The following is a 23,924-nucleotide window of genomic DNA, read 5'->3' as shown; positions in this document are numbered from 1 at the left end:
ATCTCTCGCCGAGATCACATTTAATTGTGACTTGCATAACTATAAAGGTCTCAGGCGGAGTAGAGCTCTCTTGGGTGTGTAAAAGTGATTCATGTTTTTTTTGTTCCACTTCACAAACCGGCCTCTTTCCAAACAATGTTTTTCAATAAAACAGTGATCGGCGACACCAAGGGGGCTGTGAAATCCTCACACCTTCCCTTCAAAGCCGACTGTGTCCTTATGAGTCCCCTGGTAGACTTCCAGAACAACAGTTGTGTCTCACATTGATATTCCAGTCACTAAATACGCGGAGGGCGGTTTAGGGGAAAAAAAACAAAACTCCGATATCCCTCACTTTTCCCAACTGATTTGGGCTGTCACTTTGATTCCCTCCATCTTGCGCCACCGCGACACAGATATTGAGTGTATTCCATCATCTTGTTGTTATTTCAAAACAACGTTTCCGAAGAAGCCCGTCCAGGTGGTCTCATCTGTCCCCACTTTTTCTCCTGCATGATGAAGTTTTCAGGGGTTCTAAGACATGATGGATGTTCTATAGGTAGTGTCCTGGAGCAGGGAGGGGCAGGGTCTCTCAATATGGGTGGGCGTGCTGTTAATGACCATCTGCTCAGTGAGCAACCTTCTTTAATGAAGACAGATGTTAGGAGAGCCAGACCAGGGGGCTTCGAGCGGAGGTCTAATGACACGCACTATGTCAGTGGGACCCTCTGGGTCGACTAACAGGCTGGACAGCCAGAACCCACGCCGGGAGATTCCAACCAACACGCAACCCTTCACCCCATAAAACCTGTGTTCCCGAGGTAAGAAAACGAAAAGTCCACAACAAAGGTGTCAAACTCCATCCAAACAGGTTACAAAGAACTTAAGAGGAAAACAACTTCACTTCACCGTGGAAAGGTCCAGAGAGCAATTAAAACTGACAGCCTATAGACAAGATATAGATATACATGTAGATCTCAGATCCCCTGTTTGTGAATAATAAAAAATGATAACAAAGTCAGAAGTTTGTGAGGTGACTGGTTAGTGTAGGTCCTTCCAGACCAAACAATGAAAAGCGACTCATTGACATGAAAAGTTGATGTAGAGGCAGAATTTAGAACGACAAACTGTTGCTCTGCAATATAACAGAGAGTGTCACAATCTGTTGGAGGAGTTAGGCTGCGTCCCATTTCTCACCCTATCACTCGGTTTTGACCTTAACACTGGGTTTTGCACGTTCACGTGTAGTGTGTCTCAATACTCCTCAGACTGAGGGCACTCGCCGTTCACCACTTGAAATGATCCCTTCAAACAGTGGGAGCTCCGGAGCTGACTTGAAACCAAGTGAGAATATGAAGTGTGGATAGATTTCCAGGATACCAAAGAACTTTATTTAAAAACAATGTTGGACAGGACAACAGGGACATTTTAGTAGCAAAGACTACTCTTCTGTTTGTTGACTTTCTCCTCGTATCTCATGTGAGTGACCTAAAGGGTCGGCCAAGGGTCGGTGTCTGACACCATGAACAATACAACATGTATGTACAACAGTATGTTTCTATTTCTTCTGAACAAACAACAGTGGGCTAGCATCCAGGCTAACGTTAACATCCTCATACCTCTTACAGATCTATCACCGCAACATAGAGGAGAAGCTCCGCCCATATCTTCTCCGTTGGTTCACCAAACCAAGTGAGATGATCAGCGCCGATGCAAGAGGTTGTTGGAGCTGGCATTTCCAAAGCGTCTCCAACACTGGATATGCAGGAAACAAAACACAGCACGGCAGCCAATGACACGGCGTCTTTACGCGTGACGTCATGAAGTGTTGTCCCAATTCTTAGGGACGTCGATCACTTCACTTGGTCGTCGGAGGGCGCTTCATAGTGGAGGGCACTCAGAACCAAGTGCTAGTGTTCAGTGCTAGTGTTAGGGGGAGAGATGGGACACAGCTTTAGAGTCTTCAGCACATTTCTAGTGACGCGTTCAGGTAACAATTGTCGCTTCAAACACTGAAGTTGATAAAGAAGACGGATTTTAAGGTGACGTATGCAGAGAGAGAAAAAATTCAAACAAAGAGATGAAATGGGAGAGAAGCTGATCGTATCGTCAGCGACTCCCACAGGTGATAGCACCTCTCCAGTCTGCTGCGTCTCCCTCTCATATGTGCCATGTTGATACGTTGATAACTTTAGACCTGTCCCCGAGCAGATTGACCTACTTTTTGAACGTAGTTCGAGAAGCTGGCGGAAGTCAGTGTCCTGAGGATATGAAAAGCAACACGTGTCATCTAGTCGTGTTTGGTGTGAAAGCACAGTGGCGGAGCCATGTGCTGGCCAATGGTGACCAACATTCACACCCTCTTCAGCATGAAAACACCGCCAGAGAGAGAGTCAGAGGGTGTGCACCACCTCCGGGATTTAACATAAACACCATCAGCTTCGTGCAACATTTTCACTGCAATTTCGGGGATCGGCTGCCAATATCCGTAAAAAAAGGTTTCGAGTCAACGTACTATAAAGAATGAAGTAGAATTGATTGTGATTCCTAAATTGTACATAACCTGCAAAAATGCCAACATGCATTTGCATTTTCTCTTCCAAAAGTGCACGACATAGGCTCAAATGAACAAAATGAGATGCCCACAATAAGCCTGAAAAAAACACTTTTTTCACAATATAAAGTAGTGTGAAAAACCACCCGACACACTGTGCAAATGAAAAGGTTGATCAAAAGATGCCAGTATAATGCCCAGGAAAGCCACTAAAAAAACCTTGTTTCTCCAGGAAGAAAATATTTGAGCAGTGGACGAGGAGGAGCCTCAAGTAAGCACGATCGAGGAGAGTACCGCAGAAGTCCCAGCAGGCTCCTACTACTAAGAACTGAATGAGGTGTTGCGTGAGTTCAGTCAGCGGTCATCCAATGATTTCTCAATCTCACGATGCTGTGGCTCTCGGCCTGACTTCTGTGGCCCGCTCATCGAGTTCTACCATGGCTTCTGCCCTCCACTTCTTTACACTGCTGACTGCTGTCACGGTTCAGCAGGACCCAGCACGACCAGCAAACAGAAGTCAAGGGTACGAACTGAAAGTGTCGTGAAGTCAAATTGTAACCAGCTATTTCCATGCTTTTCAAATTTTACATTAACGTGTTGAGTCATAAACTACTGTAATTTCCGGACTATAAGCCACTACTTTTTTCTCACAGTCTGAGCCCTGCGTCTTATGCAACAGCGTTTTTACAGGCTGAAATCTGATTAAATCAGAGGCTTTTTATTTCCCTTTTGAGCACTCAAAATGCGCTGTTTTTGCCCGCGTCTGCAGCTCCGTCAACACATCTCTTGGAGGTCTGGAATTGAGAAGCAACTGCTGAGACCAGTTATGGTGTCGGAACTTTGGGCACACGGGCAAAAACAGCACATTTTGAGGGCTTTGATGTGAATAAAAGATGTGAGACACTTTCTCGAGACAAAGTTCGTTCAGATCAAAAGTCCGACGTGAACACAAGTGAGTCAGGTTTTGGCCGCTGACTTGATCCCGGCTGGAGAGCTGCACCTTGTCTATTGTGAGAGCAGCATGGATAAATCAAGACGCTTCGTATTACGCACCTTGTTTCCGCTATTTCCTCACCGTCAATGCGCTGTTTTCAAAACTAGTTTTGAAAAGCGTTTTTAAGCCTGCGCACCACAGCACAGACAGCACCACTGAACCTGCGGCTTATAGAGCGCTGCGACTTATGTATGAACAAGATCTATATTCCTTCTTAAATGTAGTGGGTGTGGCTAATATTCTGGTGCGCTCTATAGTCCGGGAATTACGGTAATCCAGATTTGCCAAATAATTTCAGTCAGTTACAACAAACCCAGATCAAAGCTGTACAGATGATTCGGGACAGTGGGTCATGTAAGACCCAACACCGCAGATGCAATTTCTGAGTCGCGGGAAAAGAGAGCGCCTCTGGCGTTCACCCCCTCAGGCTTTACCCCAAATGTGCACCTAAATTAAAAAGAAGCCCCCTGGCCCAACAGCACATCTAAACACCAGCGCTGTTGTGTCAGCAGTCTTTTATTGGAGTCATCTTGTTCCAGAAACACAGCAGGGAGGTGCGAAGAAGAAAGAACTCATGCTCCCAACTGTCCTTTCTTTTCTCATCAGACACCACTTCTCTGTAAAGGTTATTAGAGCAGTGGGATGAGATTGATGGATGGAGATGGAAGACGCTTGGAAGCCCATCTCTCTCACACTCATCTTCATCCGACTGCGGCTAATAACAGGCGAGGTCTAGCAGAGGCGAGAGATGGATGAGTGCGTAGCTCACTCCGTGGCAGAACTATTTACGGCCTTCTCCTTTTTGGCGCCTTTACAAACCACACTCTAAATGTAACGTCATTGGCTGTCGCGTTCGGGATTTTACCGTTTGGGGTGAAACATTTGAAGCAGCCTGGGACGTCGGCGTGTTTGTCTGATAGTAACGGACGAGGAAAGGAGGTAATAGCCGCCGTTATAATGAGGGATGACACCAATAAATTGAAATGTGCGATACTTAGCGCACTCCTCTCCCCGGCGGTAGTTAAAAGGATTGACTCAGCCTTCACTAACCTTGTGTTTGACTTGAACTGCGATTAGCAAATCAAAAGTAGATTAATTAATCACAGGTCCGCCGGACCCTGCATTACCTTAAGTGACTATTGTGATATAACTCCAAGAGAAATCACCTGCGAGTTCCCTCCGTGACACCCAAATGGATGCGCTGCTACTTCCAAGAGTGCTGATACCGTCATCATGTGCCAGCAAATGGATTCCGTAAGTGGAGGAGAGTCTATAAGAGCATTCATTTGGCTTTGAAAAGGCCTCTTCAAGGGTGACGCTCACAACGCGCCCCTTTTACTTTCTCTCTACGTGGCACAATCCTGCGCCCCGCCCCTCTTTTTCTTTCCTGTTTGAAAAAGTGAGCAGACGTCACCAAAAATCTGCTTTATTTCAGGTGTTTGATCTGGGGGCCCACCTTTCCCAGAACATACGGACCCGGGGCCCGTTCGAGTCATAGAACAGATTCATAGCTCTTGTGATCAATAACCATAATAAATCTTCTTACACGTAAACAAAGCAAAACCTTGTGAAATGACATGAAACCATGTGATCATTGCCAAGATATTTATTTGTCATCGAAAACCCCAACCAGCAGCAGAACCGGGTGCAAGTCATGTTCATCAAATATACTCAAGATAGAAAGAAAAAAAATACACTTGCTGCAAACTGAAAATTGGAAAACACTGTACCTCATGAATAAAATACATATACTATGTCTAAATATCATAAAATAAAAATATTTTAATTTAAAAATAAACACAACTATTACCCATTGTGGTACTAATAAAGGCCATCTAATCTAAAGAACATAAGTGTACATGAAAGTTGCTTGAAAATTGAAAAATGCTTTCATGACCAGTTTTTACAGTTGGGCAGGGGACATCATTTTCTTAATCATTTTTTCTTTTTGAAAACTCCTCCATAGTTGTTAACTCTCACAGATTTGCAGCTGTCAAGTCAATTCAGTGACTCACTACTGCCTCCATACGCGGCTCATGTATTAAAGCTAATTAACAACGCCCTCTAGGTGGCACTCCTGGCCCTATGGTTAAGAATCGCTGCTTTATTTGACCCTTTATTTGGTTGTAGATGAGCTGCATGAATAGTTCAAATAAGGAATTCTTAGAACTCCTCCATGTATCGGTTTGAAGCGAATTCAGCTCAAGAGTACAGTTAAGTGTCTTGAAGTTCCGCTTCAGTTAGAGTTTCTCCGAACAAAGATCAAGGACAGAACAGGTGGTCGAAATGATTTTTCTCTGCACTTGGCAGGACTTTCCTTGTAAGATAAACTAAGGAGAGACTCAGATACTCCTCCACCTCAAAAGCCATTTGAGGTGGAACTGGAAAACATTGGTGAAACAATGCCTCTTGGTTGCCCTGGGAATGTTTTTTCCCCAGAAGAGCTGCGGTTTCTGGGGACGGGAAAGTCTTGGCCTCTTACTAGGGCTGCTGCCCCTGCGACCCACCCTCCGACGATGGATGGACACATACTGTATGTGTGAAAACTGCATTCTCATGTTTCAGATTCAATAATTGACCAACATCATACACTCACTCAGGCTTAGATTTAACACGTGGAGAATTGTTTCATAGTCTGATGACATTTTCAGGGACATAGCAGTGAAGTGCGGTCAGTGAGCAAGGACAACACTACAGCACATCCATGTACCCACCTTTTGCCAGTGGAACCTAAGTCCTTGCATGGGTTATTCCGGTCAGCCGTGGTCAGAACATTTTTAAAAGTGTTCCCACGTCGGACGTCAGTAAACTTCTGCCAAGCATCCAATGCTCACTTTTGCTTCAGCAAAACCAGACTGTCTTGGGCCACCCATGAGTTGGACATGCGCAGAACACCTCATCAGGGAGGAGACCAGGAGGCATTCAGACAAGATATATATCCTGACAGTGATGGCCAAAGAGCTTTGAGGAACTGTGCTCAGGGTTTAACATTGAGAAGGTGGGAATGTGCCGACAACCCCATACACTCTGAACAGACATGTGAAATTGAAAATCACCTGTTGCGTGGAGCCAAATAAGGGAGAATGAACTGCATATCTCCGCCGCTGAAACCATGTTGCTTCTCCATCGTAGCGGATAAATATCAAATGGATCTAAGTGGACGAAGTAAAAAAGAAGGAACAGGAGTCTTAATGGGACTAGTTGACACGTGTAGTAATACTACCCCCTGCTGGCTGAAAGGGGAACTCCTTTTAATACAAGATTCCTTCTTGGGAGAAAAAACAACCGGCCATTTCAATAAAGTACACCTCAACTAAGGACAACATGCTGCAATAAAGATAAAGTCGACGTTTGAAGCGCATTGAATTGTTACACCCGGTGGGTCACCAGAGGTCACCGCTACTGCATACTCGTACCCTCCGTTTAATTCATCACAAATGTCAAGCGATCAATTTGGGTAATTAAATAACCACACCGAGGCTGATGGCAAATATATGTGGCGTGCGTTTCATATTTTCAAGCCTCTTGATTTACGTTCAATATCATTCAAATGCCAGCAGGCTGTAATAAATCTGATCAATGGGAGCTTTCTCATCATCTCACCGGCTCTCCAACACAACATGTGTTCCTGAGGTGATGTCAGCAGGTATTTCCATAATAATAGTCACCACAATAATCCAGGCTTTATGGGTTGTTCCTTCATACAACACGGTCGTTTCCATGCCAACGAGGAAACGGAACTGCAAACACTCCAGCGTCCATCAGGTTGGAAAAAAAAAAAAGAAAAAAGTTCTTCACTGTGGTTGATGCACATAAGGAATGTGTGACCTTCACCTACAATTCTACACTGATAATTAAATCGATTCATTTGAAATATTTTCCCTTTTTTTTTTTTTAACAGATAGATAGACAGAAAGATAAATACATACATACAAACTGAACACTCTTCCGAGCATACCATTCACAAATAGCTCTGCAAAGGAAACAACAGCAGAAAAAAAGTTAGCGGAAGAGAGCGGTGAGGTGGGACGGGACTGAAAGTATGAGAGACGTGACCTTCCAGCTCACAACCACCCAAACAGTCACGGAGAAGGAGAGGACTTTACGCACTCAAGGAAAAGTTCGTCAAAAAAACGTCAGGTAAGTGAACACACCTTCACCAACACTGACAACTGTAATTTATTATTTAGTGTTGTTAGTCAGACTTCAACCTCCATTCGGTTATGCATCTTTATGGTGCCTATTTTTCAGCTATTACATTGTAGCTAACTAAAGCTGTTATGAGTGAGCAAATGAGCTTAAAACTGTTGGGATTCTTTTGAGACACCTTATTTGAGAGCATTTCATCAATAATATTATGATATTTCTGGATGTACCTGTACATTTTTTTTCTTGTGCATAAACATATACAGCAACATTGGCTATCCATCAATGCCCTTGTTATATGCTTATTCTATTTTCCTTTTCAGTCTTGGTTAAAGACAAACTCTGTTACCATATGAAGCTAAGGAAAGCTTCCAAACATGAGTGAAAAGGGCTGTCAGCTGCTGGTGACCCCATCAAGTGTGTCTCCATCTCTGAGTCTTATCAGGGGACATCGGTCCAAGTCCGTCAGGATACCCGGGTCTTCGCCCCAACACACTCAGCAGAGCCCATTTGTTACAGAGAGAGCAAAAGGGGGGGGCGTCCAGCAGGTGCGAGCGGGAAAACAAAGCAATATGCAAACCATCCTGCCAACTTTGAGCCTCCACAGAACGGCGCTAACTAACGGAAAACACGGAGCCAAGCCACGCCAGGCGGCGCCTGCTCCTCTCCCACGGTCAAGAAGCACCCTCAGCCACACAGAAGGTAACACTCACTGAGTGAAAATGTATCAGGGTCAAGTCATTGCACTCATATTTGAAAGTCACACACTTTGTCACACACATGCTATCTCGAATTCTCTAGGTATAGTTTGCACTCTTTAGTTTGCTGATCTCTGGCTCTGTCACTGATAATTAACCCCACTTGAAGCAAACCAGCCAAAATGTGGGAAGAGCAGTAGAGCAGACGACTTATTAACAGAGGCCTGACGGGACCGTTGACAAATCTACTGTAAATATACTGTGCTGATCAATTCAGACGCACTGAAACGGTTCAATCTTTGAGCTAATTCAAGAGTATAAAAACTTCCATGATACATGATCACCAGCAGGGAGACTCAAGCCTAATGGTACTACTGAGCTACAACTGTCGCCACCTTGTCTAGCAACCATAAAACAATGGCGGATGAACGTGAACAACATGTTTTTATTTGCTTGCCGAACGGAACATGGTGCATGAGCAGCAGCAGTGAGAAGCCATGCGTGTGATTATTGCTTCAAAACTTGAACAATTTCCCGCTAATTCTGATCCATAGAGTGCACCGGAATATAAGCCCCACCCACTAAATTTTATATGGGAAATAGATTGCTCATACATAGGTCACACTGGTCTACAAGCCGTGCTGTCCATGCTTTAGGAAGGTCAGTGATTTCTGCGCATCCGTCTTAAAAATGCATGAGGATTACTTCTAAACTAGTTTTGAAAATGGGCTCCAACATGGAGACTGACTCATGAAACACACTCGACATTGCACCACCAATGGTCACATCTTTAATTTACATGAACGCACCTAAAAATGAGCGGTCATCGCCTTCAAGGTCCGAGGTTCCACCTCCACAGCCGGTCTCAGCTGCTGCCTCTCGCCTCCGGCCCTTCAGGAGAGCGGCTGTGTTGGTGGAGCGGCGGACAAATGGGCGGAAACGCGCATCAAGGTAAATAAATGCCAGTCACTTCATTGGTTTAGAAGTGACGAGGCTCAATATTTTGGCGGCATGAAGCACGTTTCCCTGAAAAAATCCATGAAGTAGCCGAGCTGTTGTACAGGTCACAGGGTGAGACCGCAAGGACTAAAACTAGAGTCCAGAATTTATGATGAATATGTTTTGAATTCCCCTGCCAACAGACAAGTTTTATTTGTTTTGGAATGTTATGTTAAGGGTGAGAGGCTAGAGAGAGCATAGGTCATTGAGCAGTGCCCACAAAGATAGTGCCACAAACCTGTGCGTGTGTGTGTGTGTGTGTTCATTATTTTCGATTTGGCTCCAAGAAAAATACAAATGGAAATGTAAGAGAAATAATTAGTGTTTGCCCAGCAGCGCTACTGTGTGTGGGTTGAAATGTGCTGAAAGATCTTAAAAACGTAACGAACTGCCGGTGCTTTGAATTAATTTTGCTTTTTGTAACAGGCTCCACTGCATCACGAGCAGAGATCCAAGTTTTCGGTCGGCCTGCTGATGCAACAGTGGCTAATAACAGTCCCACAACAAATGTCAGCCACCAAGCACCGACTGCAGTGACACATTCCATACCAAATCCTTTTGGTGCACAGGCCCCTCCTACTGACGCCAGGTAAGTTTTGTTGCTAGTAAGGGCCTAGAGGATTGGATACATTTTTAACTAGGCTTGTGTTTCAGATCTTTGCTGTCCAGAGAGTCTCTGGCATCCACAACACTCAGTCTTTTTGACACCCAGTCAGTGTTCAGCGGCAAACATGACTGGCCGTTTGGCTACCGCATCCTTCCCCCAGTGGGACATCCAGCATGTTCTACACAGGCCAGCGAGGGAGGCGAGCAGCTCAGCTATCCTCCTGCTACAGCCATGTCTGGGACCACCACATCTGGAGGAACGTCCGCCTCCCTGCCATCGTACCTGTTTGCAGGCGACGCTGGAAGTCCACAGCAAAGTCATGCTAAGAAAAGAGCTCTCTCTGTGTCACCTTTGTCTGATGTGATGGGAGTTGACTTTAACTCCATCATACGCACTTCACCTACCTCACTTGTGGCGTATATCAATGGCTGCCACAACTCTCCTACCTCGCTGGCCACACGCTCACCTGTCCAGCCTGAAGGATATGGTCACTTTCTGGGAGTAAAAGGCAGCTACTTCACACAGACCCACCCTCATGCTTCATCACATGGTCTCTCCCTGGTTGGATGTGAGCAGATGCAAACGCTTGAAGAACAAGGAGGACTGGAAAGTCAGATGGCAAACATGGTGGTGGAGCAGCAGCATCTTCCTGAAGAAAATAATCGAGGGAACATGTTTGGAGCCTGGAGCCAAGCTAAAGCATTTCCATCTGTGTCCTTGCACCCTGCGGCTCTGACAACGATTGATGAAACTTCTGCCCTGCTGGGAAATCCACCACCCTACCACTCCCACCGGCACATCCACATATCCAGGTGTCACGGCAAAACAGGGTGCCAAGATCTAAGCCAGCTTCATTCGGCTCATACGAGGCATGGGGTCAGCTTTCTACCACAGGTGCCCATGTTGGAGGAAGAAGAAGGAGAGTTGGAGGACGGCGAGGGCCATTTGTGTCGATGGTTAGACTGCAGTGCTCTATACGACCATAAGGAGGAGCTGGTCAGGCACATAGAGAAACTGCACCTTATCCAGAGGAAAGTGGAGGACTTCACATGTTACTGGACAGACTGCCCCCGAAAGCGTCGGCCCTTCAATGCGCGTTACAAGCTCCTTATCCACATGAGGGTCCACTCAGGAGAGAAACCCAATAAATGCACGGTACTCGTTCTTTCTTACATCTCTGCCAGCCCACTGAGGCGCCATTTTCGTCGTACACGGCAGCCTGGCTGCATCAGAAGGCGCAGGACTGGCCCATACAAAAGGCCGACTCCTAAGACGAAAACGGCCTTTCAATGGACTTAGTCTTGGCTTGAGTTATTGGCCCTTTCTGGAAGCCTTTGTGACGTGAGCTATATGTTTTGGTGTGATAGGGAATTCAAAGCAAATGGGATTTGAACCAATACATTTAACCTCTGATCTTACACACCAACAGTCTACGTAAGATTCCTGTGAATAGAATTAGCTTAATATATTTGAAATGTAAGTTTTGTGTAAGTCATTTATTATTATTTATTTATAATTAATTGGCAACATGACCATTTTCCGGTGTGGATATGGAAGGTATTGCACTTTGGTTTGTGTTCAGACAAATAGGTTTTCACAACAGAAGTATTCCTGAACAGGCTGATCAGATTAGACTAGAGATTCTGTTCAAACCTGAGCTTCTTTGTGCCACACCTTAAAGCATAGAAAAGCTTTTGCTGACCTATTTTGGTGAATGAGCACTTAATAGACGACGTGGATCGCTGATCCGTGTTTGGCGAGACAGGCTTCATTCGAGGCTTTCCACAGGTGGATTATTAACCACATGCATACCTGCGGTCGACCTTTCGTACCACAATACTTACTCATGAGTTGCTGCCGGTTGCTAGGAAGCTGCAAGTGCTGGATGTGTCAGGGCACCGTGTTATTGTTTAACCACTCAAAATAGTAGTCAGAGCCAAAACATCAGATCCTCTTGATGGACGATAGAAGGCTTGGTCACTGAAAGTGAGTCATGACGGTGGCTTCAATGGGTCAGCAACGTTATTATAGTATATGGTGGAATTATAGATAATTATATGTTAGACTCAAACAGTGCGTTTAAGTCTTGAATATATATAATTTTGTTTCTTGGTTTGGGTCACGATTTATCATTTATGGATGATGGTGGGTGCCAGGGCCAACTCTTTCATGTCATGACATCAAAATAAGCCCAGACTGGCCTGAATAGAACTGTTCTAACAGTAAACATCTTCAGCGAAACCTTGAGACCCTCAGACCAGGGAAGCGCTTCATTCCATACTGATCATATTTTTATATTTTCATCATTTGTCTGGCCAATGATTAGCGACGGCACGACAGGAGGAATAATAGAGAGAGGGCAGCAGAACAACAGCGCAGCTCTGCTCGCAGACAGAACAAGGCAGGCTCAGACTTGCTCCTGCCATTGCATCAGCAGGTTGATGATGATTGAACAGTTTGTTAGGCTGCCCTCAGCTCACACAGTCTGTTTGAGTCTGTCACGGTGATTTAAACATATGGTCGTTGAATTGAGAACCCAGCTTCACACCCAAACAACAGATTCCATCAGTAATTTTTAAGCCGTCAGTCAATTATGATTTATGAACACCGTTTAATGCCACTCTCTGCCAGCAGTGTCTGTTTATTTTCCAGCTAATTTCAGCGCCGTGTGGATGGAAGTTGTATTTATCAAGCAGTGGTGTTGCTTTGCTAACAAACCTGTGCTTGTGATTGGCTTATTCTGTACAAGTTACGAACAATGAGATGCTGTAGTCTGAAAACACCAATGTAGTTGAGTGTTTCAGACAAAAAACAAAAACATGTTCCTGGCTTCAGTTATAATCTTCATCTTTTGTTATTTGGTGACGCTTTAAGTACAACACAGATGAAATAATGACACTAAAAGAGCCAAGCAACTGGTTTCCAACCATACTAGGATTTTTCACCACTATTTGAAATAATATTGATGCCATAACATACATCGCCTGTTAACCAGCTGTTCAGGAACCTACCCCAGGAATACACCCTGGACAGGTCGCCAGGCCATTGCAGAGCACACACCATTCACCCACTCAGACACAGCTAGGGGGGATTTTACAGTGACCAACCGACCTGGTGTCAGTCATGTCTTGGTGCTGCAGGAGAAAACCCACGCAGGCACAGGGAGAACATGCAAACTCCACCCAGAAAGGTCTCAAACCCTGAACCTTCTTGCTGAGAGGCAGCAGTGCTAACCGTAGCTCCACTCTGCTGCCCTTTTCGACTTCTGAAATGATGCTGAAATTCAAATGGGTTCGGAGGGGGGGTAAGGGGTTCCAGGAACTGCATGGTCCATCAGTCCATCATTTTTCAGGTTATTTTGTGGACAGACTGACAGACAGCAAAAACACGACCTTCGTCCTCAGTGGTCACAACCTTCACTAAAAACGTCTTAAGATAAAAATCTAAAAAAAACACTCACTGTTTTTCACCATAACGTTGAGCTGAAAATTGACAAACCTCAGACCACCAGCTCTAGAACAAGGCTGACTTCAAGGGATCCACTGTACGCCTGTGTGTATATGGTTGCCTTTGAATATACTATGTTATTAATATGATGTACGGGCTTAGGCTGAAACTCTGCTCTACACCAAGGAACCATGCTGCTCTCTTTTGAGCCTGACGGTCCCCCACTGTTGACTAAGCACCATGCATTACATGGGCTTCATAAGACTGAGAGAGCGACTCAGTGACTTCAGCTCTGTCGAGCAGCACTCGCTGTTTCTCTGCTCATATTGGCTCGTTCTTTTTTTCTTTGAAGGTTGACTTGAAGAGCGTTATGTTGCTCAACCACGATCAATGTTTTTCCGGCAGTTTTTGCAGGAATGTGTGGAATGGGGAAAATGTCACCAGTAAATAATTAACATTCAAATTTTTCCTGTGATGGTTGAGAGATATTGGAATGTGAGGAATTCGGCACCGGTGTATGAATAACACAGGCAGCCATGGTTGATCTGTTGGCCTCATAAGGCTTAGTCAGGATCTCTCTCGACCCCCTGCCAAGAGGAAGAGAAGAGATCCCTGCTCCTTATACGGAAATAGCTCTCACATGTTGGAGCTGCAGCATCACAGCAGAGCTACGACTCAGCAGCTGTTTTCTTGAGCTGGATTACTGTAGAATTAGTGTTTGGATCTTGTCACACAATGCTTCTGTTTTAGTTTCATGCAAATGTCGTGGAAGCATATTACATTTTTTTTCTTTTTAATTGAGACCATACCGGCTGCTGGAAGCAGAAACAATACATGTGTACACACTGACCCCTGCTGGCGACTACTGCAAATATAATAATAATATTGAATAAGAAACGTTAAAAAAATCTCTTTTTGGATTGGATTGGATTGGATTGGATTATTATTATTATTATTATTATTATTATTATTATTATTATATTTTTACATAATTATATCAAAGTGAACCTCATTTCCTCAACATTAGTCTGGATTTTGTCCCTTTAGCTGGTGAATGAAAGTGAGCACACTGGACCTGCTTGTTATAGTGGTTTATATTCCCATCAAGCAGCGTTTCACCAAAGCCTCTTCAATCTTCTCTTTACGCCCTCACTCCCACTCACAGCAAACTGTTATATTTTCAAATATATCAGGAGATAATTCGCTTCTAAAGGTCCCGATGGTACACAGCTCTGGGTATAGCAAAGTTTTAAAGCAGACATGACATGGATACTGTTGACATGGAACTCTAAAACAGACTGTCAAAACAGAAATCATATTTTGGAAGTCATGTTGCACTTCAGTAGAGAGCAGAGGAACTCGCTAGTGTATTGCTTGTTTTCCTGCAATACTTGGAACCTCATACATTCTCTTAGGTGTTCTCACATCCCCAGGGATAAATTACCTGCTCACGTGTGTGGTATAGCTGACCCTCAAAATCATCCTCTTTTCTTCTTATAGTTTGAGGGCTGCAAGAAGGCTTTCTCTCGGCTGGAAAACCTTAAGATTCACCAGCGCAGCCACACGGGCGAGAAACCATACACGTGCCAGCACCCCGGATGCAACAAAGCCTTCAGCAACTCCAGCGATAGAGCCAAACACCAGAGGACACATCTAGACACGGTGAGTCTTGTTTCAGAAGCTCAAGAAAATGTATGAATCGGTTGTTCTCTTCAACTGTCACAGAAGCCATACGCATGCCAGATACCAGGATGTGAAAAGCGGTACACTGACCCCAGCTCCTTGCGGAAGCATGTGAAGTCCCACTCCACCAAAGAGAGACAGACACGAAAGAAGGTAGGAAATATTCAAGTGTTGTTTCAGGCAAAACACTAGTCTGAACCACACAAACTAACTACATGCACCTAATCTAGTCCTTAGCAGATACCAGTCCCTTCCCTCTTTGTGAAACCTGCCTGTTCTCTACAGCTCACAACATTTTGGAACATCAAATTGGTCACTACTCTCTTCCAGTTGTGCTTATTCATCAGAGCAGATCCATTTAAGCATGTGATGATCACAACTAAAGATTATTAGATATGTCATGATCAGTGGTGAGAAAAGTGACAGAACAAGGCGAGAAAGTGTCAAAAGACAGAAAGGGCCAATTTATTTGTGTGACCTCTTGGGTTACAATGTTGCAGACGGCAATCGTGTTGTTCTCTCACCTAGCATTGTGATAGTTAGGTTTGTTACATGTATGTCAGTAACTGCTAATTTGCATCAGCGAGCAAAGTCTTGTGATTCTTTCGAGTCATATTTCATTTCGCTCTTGAGTCCTTGAACACATCTGTCAGACTCTAGTGATAGTACCGTACTGTACGGTACTATGGTGATAGTAACGTACTGCACAACAAGTTTGGGTGACCCAACTAAAGCCGGTCAACGTTTGTTCGTCTTTAACTCTTCCCATAATCCACTCTACCTAAACACGTTTCTTATTGTGAGAAATAAGATCAGACGATGGTAAAGAGTGACAACGTGCCACCTGTCACAAAAGCCGATTGCTTCCCTCCTTAAAGAACAAATTCACCACTGACTGAATCCATTTACAGAAGCCTTTCATTGCCAGTTATAGATGCTTTTGTTTTTTTTTTTTCATTTAATTTGTTTGTCACAGTCATGACCTTCTCTTCAGAAAGTTTTCTTCTTCAGCACTGCTGCTAATTTCTCCTGGTAATTTGTTCACACGCGCGTCACCATAGATACTGTCGGAATTTCAAACAGCTAAAAAAAGCACCAGTTGCCAAAGATGCCCACAATGTGACAGAGGTTTGATGAGACACTCAGAGAGATTTAATATGTGCCATTGTTTACTCAGAACACACTTGTTTCATTTATTTTTATTGTATTTTATTGATTTTATTTGAGCTATAGACACACCTTGATGATATACAGTATATTTTTAAGCAAAATATTCCACCACAAAACAACATACATTGGATTTAGAAGAGCGTTTAGCAGGACTTACCCGACAATACAAAAAGGAAAAAAGGAAAAAGTTTAATTTGTTAAATTAAGGTTCCACTTAAATGACTCACCACAGTTTAATGTGTCACATTAATTAGGAACAAGCTAGTCAACAATGATTTAAAAAGAAATCCCTATTCTATTATCCCTTAGCAGTTCTCAGATGTTTGAATAAAAGCGAAGACAAACTACACCGTCATTGCTCTATTCTGAGCGCATGCACAAGCACGATGCTAGAAATGGCAGATGCATTGGGATCATCTGAAGTACGGCAACATTACACAATCTACACATCAAACACTGAAGTTAGATGCACAATTGGGAACATGCCTTTTCTACAGTGGCACCACGTCCACCACGCATGGACATCTTGAGGAAGATTCCAACACTTTGCAGTGAGATAGCGACGAGCCAGATAGGGTTGTGACAGCTACCGTTAGGCCGCCATCTAAACTCCATCTAGATACTTGGGTGCAGGTTCAAGGTTTACCAAAGTGTCTTTAAGTTACGGTGGCTGCTTGAACACATCACGTCTCTCTCTGAGAATCACAGAGATTCTTAGAGGAACATGCTCAACTGAGAGACCAGTCCAAAAGTTTAGTAGTTGAGTTTGAAGAACTTGAACTGTATACCGATAACGCACAGCTCTGGATCCTTGCAGTTCTAGCTGATAACTAAATGGAGCAGTTCAAAACCATGGAGCTACGAGGACACAGACCCTGGATTCATGTCACCAATGTGAAAAACTTCCTCCTCATTCCACTACGTCCTGAGTGGAGCGCCACTGCTCACTGACGTGGCAGAGCACTGTCACTCACTCATACAATTGAACCCCAAAACTTTACTGAGTGAAGATGTCGCGGTTCATTTTCCATGTTGACTCAATAAAACTTTTTTGTTTCATTTTTGGTGCTACAATTGGACACATGTTGCCGTGGTTAGTACACGTCATATACCAGCTAGTAAACTGGTTAATCGAGTTGGTGACTAGTAGACAGCCAAACAACCTGTACTGCAGTGAACCGGTGCTTTTTATGACATAGTTATGGAGTTTGACTGACCACATTTCACATATGTGGCATGTCCAGCGTTCACACATCAGTGCAGGCCTCACTAATGATCTTCCCTCTCACTCTTGCTGCTGCTCTCCTATCACAGACGTCCACCCACTTCATCCTGCCTGCACTCTCCTTTGCACCAGCCTTGACTTTTGTCCACATTCAAGCCCAAGTTCTAGACCACAAAAATCATGCGGATGACTTTACTATCGACAGAGTTCTACAAACAAATGAGGGTAGTAGTTTCTGCTGTTGTGCTATCAAGCTTTATGTATTTAGATTATTTATACACTGACTTCTTGCTTCCGTTACCCAGCCCAGTTAGCAATGAATTGCTTCCATTTCCAAGATATCAGACCCACTATGGTTCTAAAGGGCACCGCACATATGAGGATGTTCTGATATTTTTCATCTGAGATCAGATGAGGGTGGATGCAGATGGGCACAAGATGTACTTCCAATGACTAAAAACTAGCATTTTTACTGCCATCAATTCAATGTTACAATTGACAGCATGTACATTTGTTGTCCACAAGCAGTCGCTACTGGTGCGTTGCTTCACTGGGTCTGGGGGCGCTTGGTGGAGGCAAGGTCAAACACTGCTTGCTGGGAATGAAAAAAAAAATGTGGAAATAGTTGCAGACACTGTACAAGCAACGATGCTCATCCATCATCATTGTTGCTTGAGAGATGAGGAAGGATGTCAACAGATAAAAAATAATAATAATAATAATAATTGAATTTAGTCCCATCCCAAACTTTGGGTTACACTGAATAGTTTTTTCTTTTACAGTATGCCTCTATGGCAAACTGTTTTCAATGTCAGCCTCAGACTGAGTGATATCAAAATTGTTTCCTTCCAAAAACTCTGTATACTCTGATAGGATAATCTTGCAATAATTGGACCTTTTCTTGGTCGGGAAGGATCAATATCGGGACAAAAACAGCTCAATTTTCTTCATTGTGTGTGGGCCTCCTTAAGACCAGTCCGACCTTGCAAAGTGCTACTTTGGAGTGGATATTGAAAGCAGAGAAGAGTCGCTGCCATGTCAACATTTGTGTGTACAGTAATATAAAATACAAAAAATATATAAGTTCAATCATATCTGTGTCTTCTCAAGATGAAATCCACAGAGATCGCGGCCCAGGAGACTCTGACCGAGTGTTTAACCATCCAGCCCCTGCAGCCTGTTTTTCCTCCATCATTGACCATTGAAAACACAAAAACACCTGCCAGAGCCTCTCACAAGCTGTACACCGGTACGTTTAGGATAAGTAGTGTCCGTGGTCACGTAAACTTCAATGGAACGTTATTAGCTATAACTATCTGTTTTCTGTTGAACAGTTTCTCCTCAGGGAGAAGCCACCAGTCATCCTCAACTGCCCTCCTCCTTTCCACCCAACTACAGGTAATAATGAATTTCTCTAATGAAAGGATGCAAACCCTCGGAAAATGTATGACTTTGAAAGTACCTTGTGCCTTGAAATGAGACAAACATGCAATTCATGCGCCATTCAATTCAAATGATTGACAACCTTGCACTTAACTGAGACTGTAAAATAGCCAACAGTCGTCGGTGGTTGGATTGATAACAACAAAGAGATGGGGTTTAGTGAGACTTAGAACAAATGTAAATATAAAATATATAAATATACTGGATGTGAAGTTACATGATGACGATGAGAGGGAGTGTGAAGTTCTGCTTAAATGAGTCACTTGAAGATTATAAGGCTGAGATGATCTAATTTAATGCATTTCTGAAATCATCCACATCACTATTGTGGCTGTTTAATTTGTATTTATTTTGTATCATACTAGACAAATGACTGATTGAGTATGTATTATCATTTCGAGAATGTGACGTGAATTAATGCTCATTGATTCACATTACTCCAAACATTTCTTCAATAGTGTCCAGGAAATTGCAAGGGCAAGTGATATTCTTCTTTATGATCAGGATAAATCATAAAAACAAAAGGAGGGAAAGATAATTGGTGGGGAATTCAATACAAGCACTGGCATGTGTTCAAGGATCTGCAGGGGTGGGGATGCGTGTTTTAGCGTGTTGGTTCCGAATCGTGTCCTCCTGACTAATTCTGTCAGGCACAGGTTGTGGACTGGTTTTAGATGAGAGATGCTGGGGGCATGAGGAGAACGTTTGCCACAAACACCTCAGACAGTAGTAAAGGATTTCTGCAGCTCAGAGCAGACCACCTTCTGCAGCCCTCGGTTTGACTGCTCTATATATATCTATAGTCACAGACGTGAGCCAGCAAGGAATACAATCAATGAATCGGTAAGTCTGGATAGAATACAATTTAAAAGTCCAGAAGGGACGTGGTGTGTCAGCTGTGAGCTCAGGCATTTGTGCGACCTTGTGGCCACATACAGCCCCTTCCGGAATGACACCAGTTATACCATCAATGCATGTTAAATGATAGATATCTCCTCATAACTCACGTTCTCTCATTAAAGCTTCAAATGAAATTATTTTGTGCCCCCCTATATTTAAATACCGGATTAAATATTGTCCACATGCGGTCGTTCTGGCAAGGTGGGCAGAGGAAAGGGAGCAGACATGCATGTTCATACAAATGTAGCCCTTTAAATATTTCTGATGCTTTACAGGTTTGTTGAACCCTCCCCTCAGCAGCTCTTCACCAGGGACCACCGCATGCCCAACTTGTCCACTGGTCCACCACATGCTCCCGTTGGGACAGCAGCACAGAAGATGAACCCTATCCATGAAGCTGATTTGACAAAGCAGAACACAGGTGCTACATGATCATTTTATCAACAGGAAATCATTTCAAGTAAATACAATGCAGGAATTGAAAAGAATGAGTCGTGTGGGCACGTGTGAGGACTCATGTTAACATGCGCAACAACATCCATCCATGTTCATCTGCTTATCTGTTGCTGGGTCTCGGGTGCAGCAGCTTCAAAAGGTCGCTCCAAATACCCTTCTCCTGGACAACATCCACCAGCTCTGACTGGGGGACCACGAGACGGTCCCAGGTCAATGTAGAGATATAATCCCTCCACCTGGTCCTGAGTCCACCCCTCAAGTCTCCTCCCAGCTGGCTGTGCCTGAAACACCTCCAAAGAGAGAGGTCCAAGGGGCGTCCTCATGAGATGCCCAATCCACCTCACCTGGCTCCTATCAATGCGCAGAAAGAGTGGCTCTACTCTGAGTCTCTCCCGATTTACGGAGAATTCTCATCCTACCTCTAAGGGAGACGCCCACCACCCGTAGGCGCTTGTATTCGCGATCTCGGATCTCATTCTTTCACTCATGATGCAGAGTTTTGCCTTTTGGCTCAGCTCTCTTTTATACACTAAAGTGCAGTAGAGTGAGTACAATACCAGCCCTGCAGTGCCAATTCACTGACCTAACTCCAACACCCTTACCGCCCACACTAGACCAAGACCCCAAAATACTTAATCTTCTCCATTTGAGGCAGGAACCCATTCCTCAGAAGAAGAGAGCAATCAATCCTTTTCCGGTTGAGATCCATAGCCTCAGATCCATAGATCCTCATCCCAGCTGCTTCACACTCAAAATCCGGTCCATCGGACTTGCACCCAAGGATCCGGACACAATTCCAGGAATACAGCGATCGAACGGCTTGAGAGATTAAGAGGGTTTTCACCAGAGTTTAAAAAAAAAAGACTATATCACTGAATTGTAGTCCCATCCCAAACTTTGGAGTATGCCTTCATCGGGAACCATTTTCAATGTAAGGCTTTAGTCATAGCGCTATCAAAATTGAAGGTTTCATTGCAAATACTCTGGTGCCAAAAGGTTTAACATACCCTGAGAAGGAGGATTCTCTGACAGGATAATCTTACATGAGTTAGAAAGACTGGAAGTTTACCATCCTTGTCGGAAAGGAACAAAATCAGGACAAAAACGGCTCGATTTTCTTTATGTGTGTGGCCTCCTTAAGACTTGTATGACCTCACAAATTGGATAATGAAAGCAGAGAAGAGTCGCTGCCATGCTCCATGGTCATTTAATAAATAAGACAATTACAAGTAAATGCAGACTTTTGAAGAGCAGTAATTGACATTGTAAAATGAAAATAAAAAGAGAAGAGAATGACTCAACGTGTGGGCACCATGTAGAGTGCACATGTTATAGTATGTCTTTAAGAAGCGGAAGCAATTATAGTCACATTATTCCCCTGTTTGAAGGTAAATGGCCAGTCAGACAAAGACAGGTTGGGGCAGTGAGTGCTGTGGTCTACGTGATAGGCAGGTGTGTACAACTTTCAGGGAGAAAGGGTGGTCATTTCTATGTAATGTCAGATAAATGAGCAAGGGTGCAATACAACTTTATTTTTAAAAACACATTTTGATCTCAGAGTCAAGCGTCAGCACTGAATAATAATAACAGTGCGTGACTGTGCTCATAAATTGTTGCCTTGAGACAGGCGTCGTTGCAAGATGCACTGGTACGGGTGCAAAAAACGGTTGCACGTTTTTTGTTTTTTACTTGAAATGGTGACAGGGAAGCACCTCCGACTGTCTTGACTTGACACTTATTTTCACTATAGCTCTCATGAGGCAGATGGGGACGCTTTACTCTCCAGTGCAATACGCAGACATCGCAGAGCCGGCCAGCGTGAACCACCTGATGCAAATTGACGCCTTCAGCAACACACTTGGGATGACAGTCAACCATCCCAGTGGAGCGGCTGCCACAAAAACAGCTCGCTCCTGCTTCACAGGTAATTCAGTGGAAGCATCAGCCCTTTATTGCCATTGGATTTCATAACTCCATGGATTTCTCATCTTCTCTGTGTGTGTTTTATTGGTGTCCAAGCAGGGGATGGAGCTTCTTGTCAAGATTTAGGTGCCGCACATTTTTCAAATGGTCTGAACCACGACACCCACCAGGGAGAGAGATCCTTCCCTGGGGCTGAAGGATCTCTGGCATGAAGAACTTGATTTTATTGAATGTGCATCTTCCCAAATTCACAATGCAGTGTTCTTTTTTTTTCATGGAGGCCTTGAATAAAACAATACCAGTTTATATTTTTGCTATGCTTAAAAGCAAATGTAAATAAATGCATCAAAACATCTTTCAAAAGCTGAAAATGATTCATGAGTCATCATGAGTTGACTGGGAGAGAATGTCCTGGACAGATACCCCAAGGCACCTATGAACCCGGTGGGTGGTTGGCTCACTGTGTAGTGACTAAGGTTATCAAAAATATTGATGAAACATTCATACTCAAACGCCACATCTGCATACCATAATAACTTGCCAAAGCATCGGTTCTTCCCATTCGAGTGCTGGCGTCAGGTTTTCAGTCATTTCTCTGAATATTTTATGAAGCGCAAAGTAATTATCATGCCTGTATAACAAAGTTGTTGTTATTCATAAACACAAAAATGTTGTGGCTCAGGAGGGAGAGGGCAGGTGGGGTAGTAGGGTTCACTTATATGTGGATCGGTGGTACGAAAATGCTCCACAAAGCAGAATGGTGGCTGGAAGGCGCACTGCAGTGGAGGCATGGCAGAACCTGCTGCCACAGTGGCCACACTGCTGCTCTGTCACTTCATTGTTCTGCAGTCATTCCAAGTGCGTGTCATTCCTGATTCGAGTCCGACTGTATTGGTGTCATTAAATCAGTCAAATATATTATCCAGCAAGGGCTTATTACAGCACACATTCACAACATGATTCGAGTGTTCAAAGGAGACGGTTCTCCTTTCAACAACATCTTCAAGTCTGACTCACATACAGTGAGCCAAGCACAGAGCGTTCTGCCGCTGATGTTACAACATGGCCAGGGGATTCCCAGCCGCTGACAGATTTTGCAGTGAAAGCAAGTTTTATTACTATTATTATTATTATTATTATTATTATTATTATTATTATTATTATTATTATTATTATTATTATTGTTGTTATTATTATTATTATTATTAGTATTATTATAAGGAGATATATGTAGAGAGAGATAAGGATCTGGGGCTGTTTTTAAATCTCTCTGTAAATCTGGCCAGATGCATTTAGACACCAAAAAACATCGTTATCATGATCATGATGTTGACATTTCCATTTGGTTTGAATACAAATGATCATGCGAGATTTAGTCTCTAACAAAGAGGTCATTTTCCTGAAGGCTCTCATGGCGTGTGTCATGATCATATCCATAAAGCGGAAACTCAGTCCCCCAATATCGATTTGCAGTGCTACAACCCTAGTAGCAATTATGAAGTCTTGTGGTCAATTCCCAGAGAGAAAGCTGCAGCCCACTAGGCCAGGTCCGACAGTACATTCTGGGCCATAGTTGCTTTTGATTTTTAAAATATAGTTCAATGACAGACATATAATGAAGCCAACATTTTCGAGTTGTAAGCCCAAATTCAAACTTTACTAAGATTCTGGAGTGAGTTGGTTCACTCAATTTAAACAGA

General features: G+C 43.6%; 1 protein-coding gene across 1 annotated transcript; it reads left to right on the top strand.

The window, feature by feature from the left end:
* Positions 1 to 8,050: 8,050 nt before the first annotated feature.
* glis3 (GLIS family zinc finger 3) lies at positions 8,051 to 20,277 on the top strand. The gene is made up of 8 exons (XM_053869624.1): positions 8,051 to 8,375; positions 9,797 to 9,959; positions 10,025 to 11,132; positions 14,925 to 15,086; positions 15,150 to 15,260; positions 18,613 to 18,751; positions 18,837 to 18,900; positions 20,121 to 20,277. Exons 1-8 carry the CDS (start codon positions 8,051 to 8,053, stop codon positions 20,275 to 20,277), a joined length of 2,229 nt encoding a protein of 742 aa, XP_053725599.1.
* The last annotated feature ends 3,647 nt before the right edge of the window (positions 20,278 to 23,924 follow it).

The sequence above is a fragment of the Synchiropus splendidus genome, chromosome 1 (genome assembly GCF_027744825.2).
Source record: "Synchiropus splendidus isolate RoL2022-P1 chromosome 1, RoL_Sspl_1.0, whole genome shotgun sequence".
Lineage (NCBI taxonomy): Eukaryota > Metazoa > Chordata > Actinopteri > Syngnathiformes > Callionymidae > Synchiropus > Synchiropus splendidus.
The sequence above is the reverse complement of the archived record's forward strand: the minus strand, read 5'-3'. Positions and strand labels throughout refer to the sequence as shown.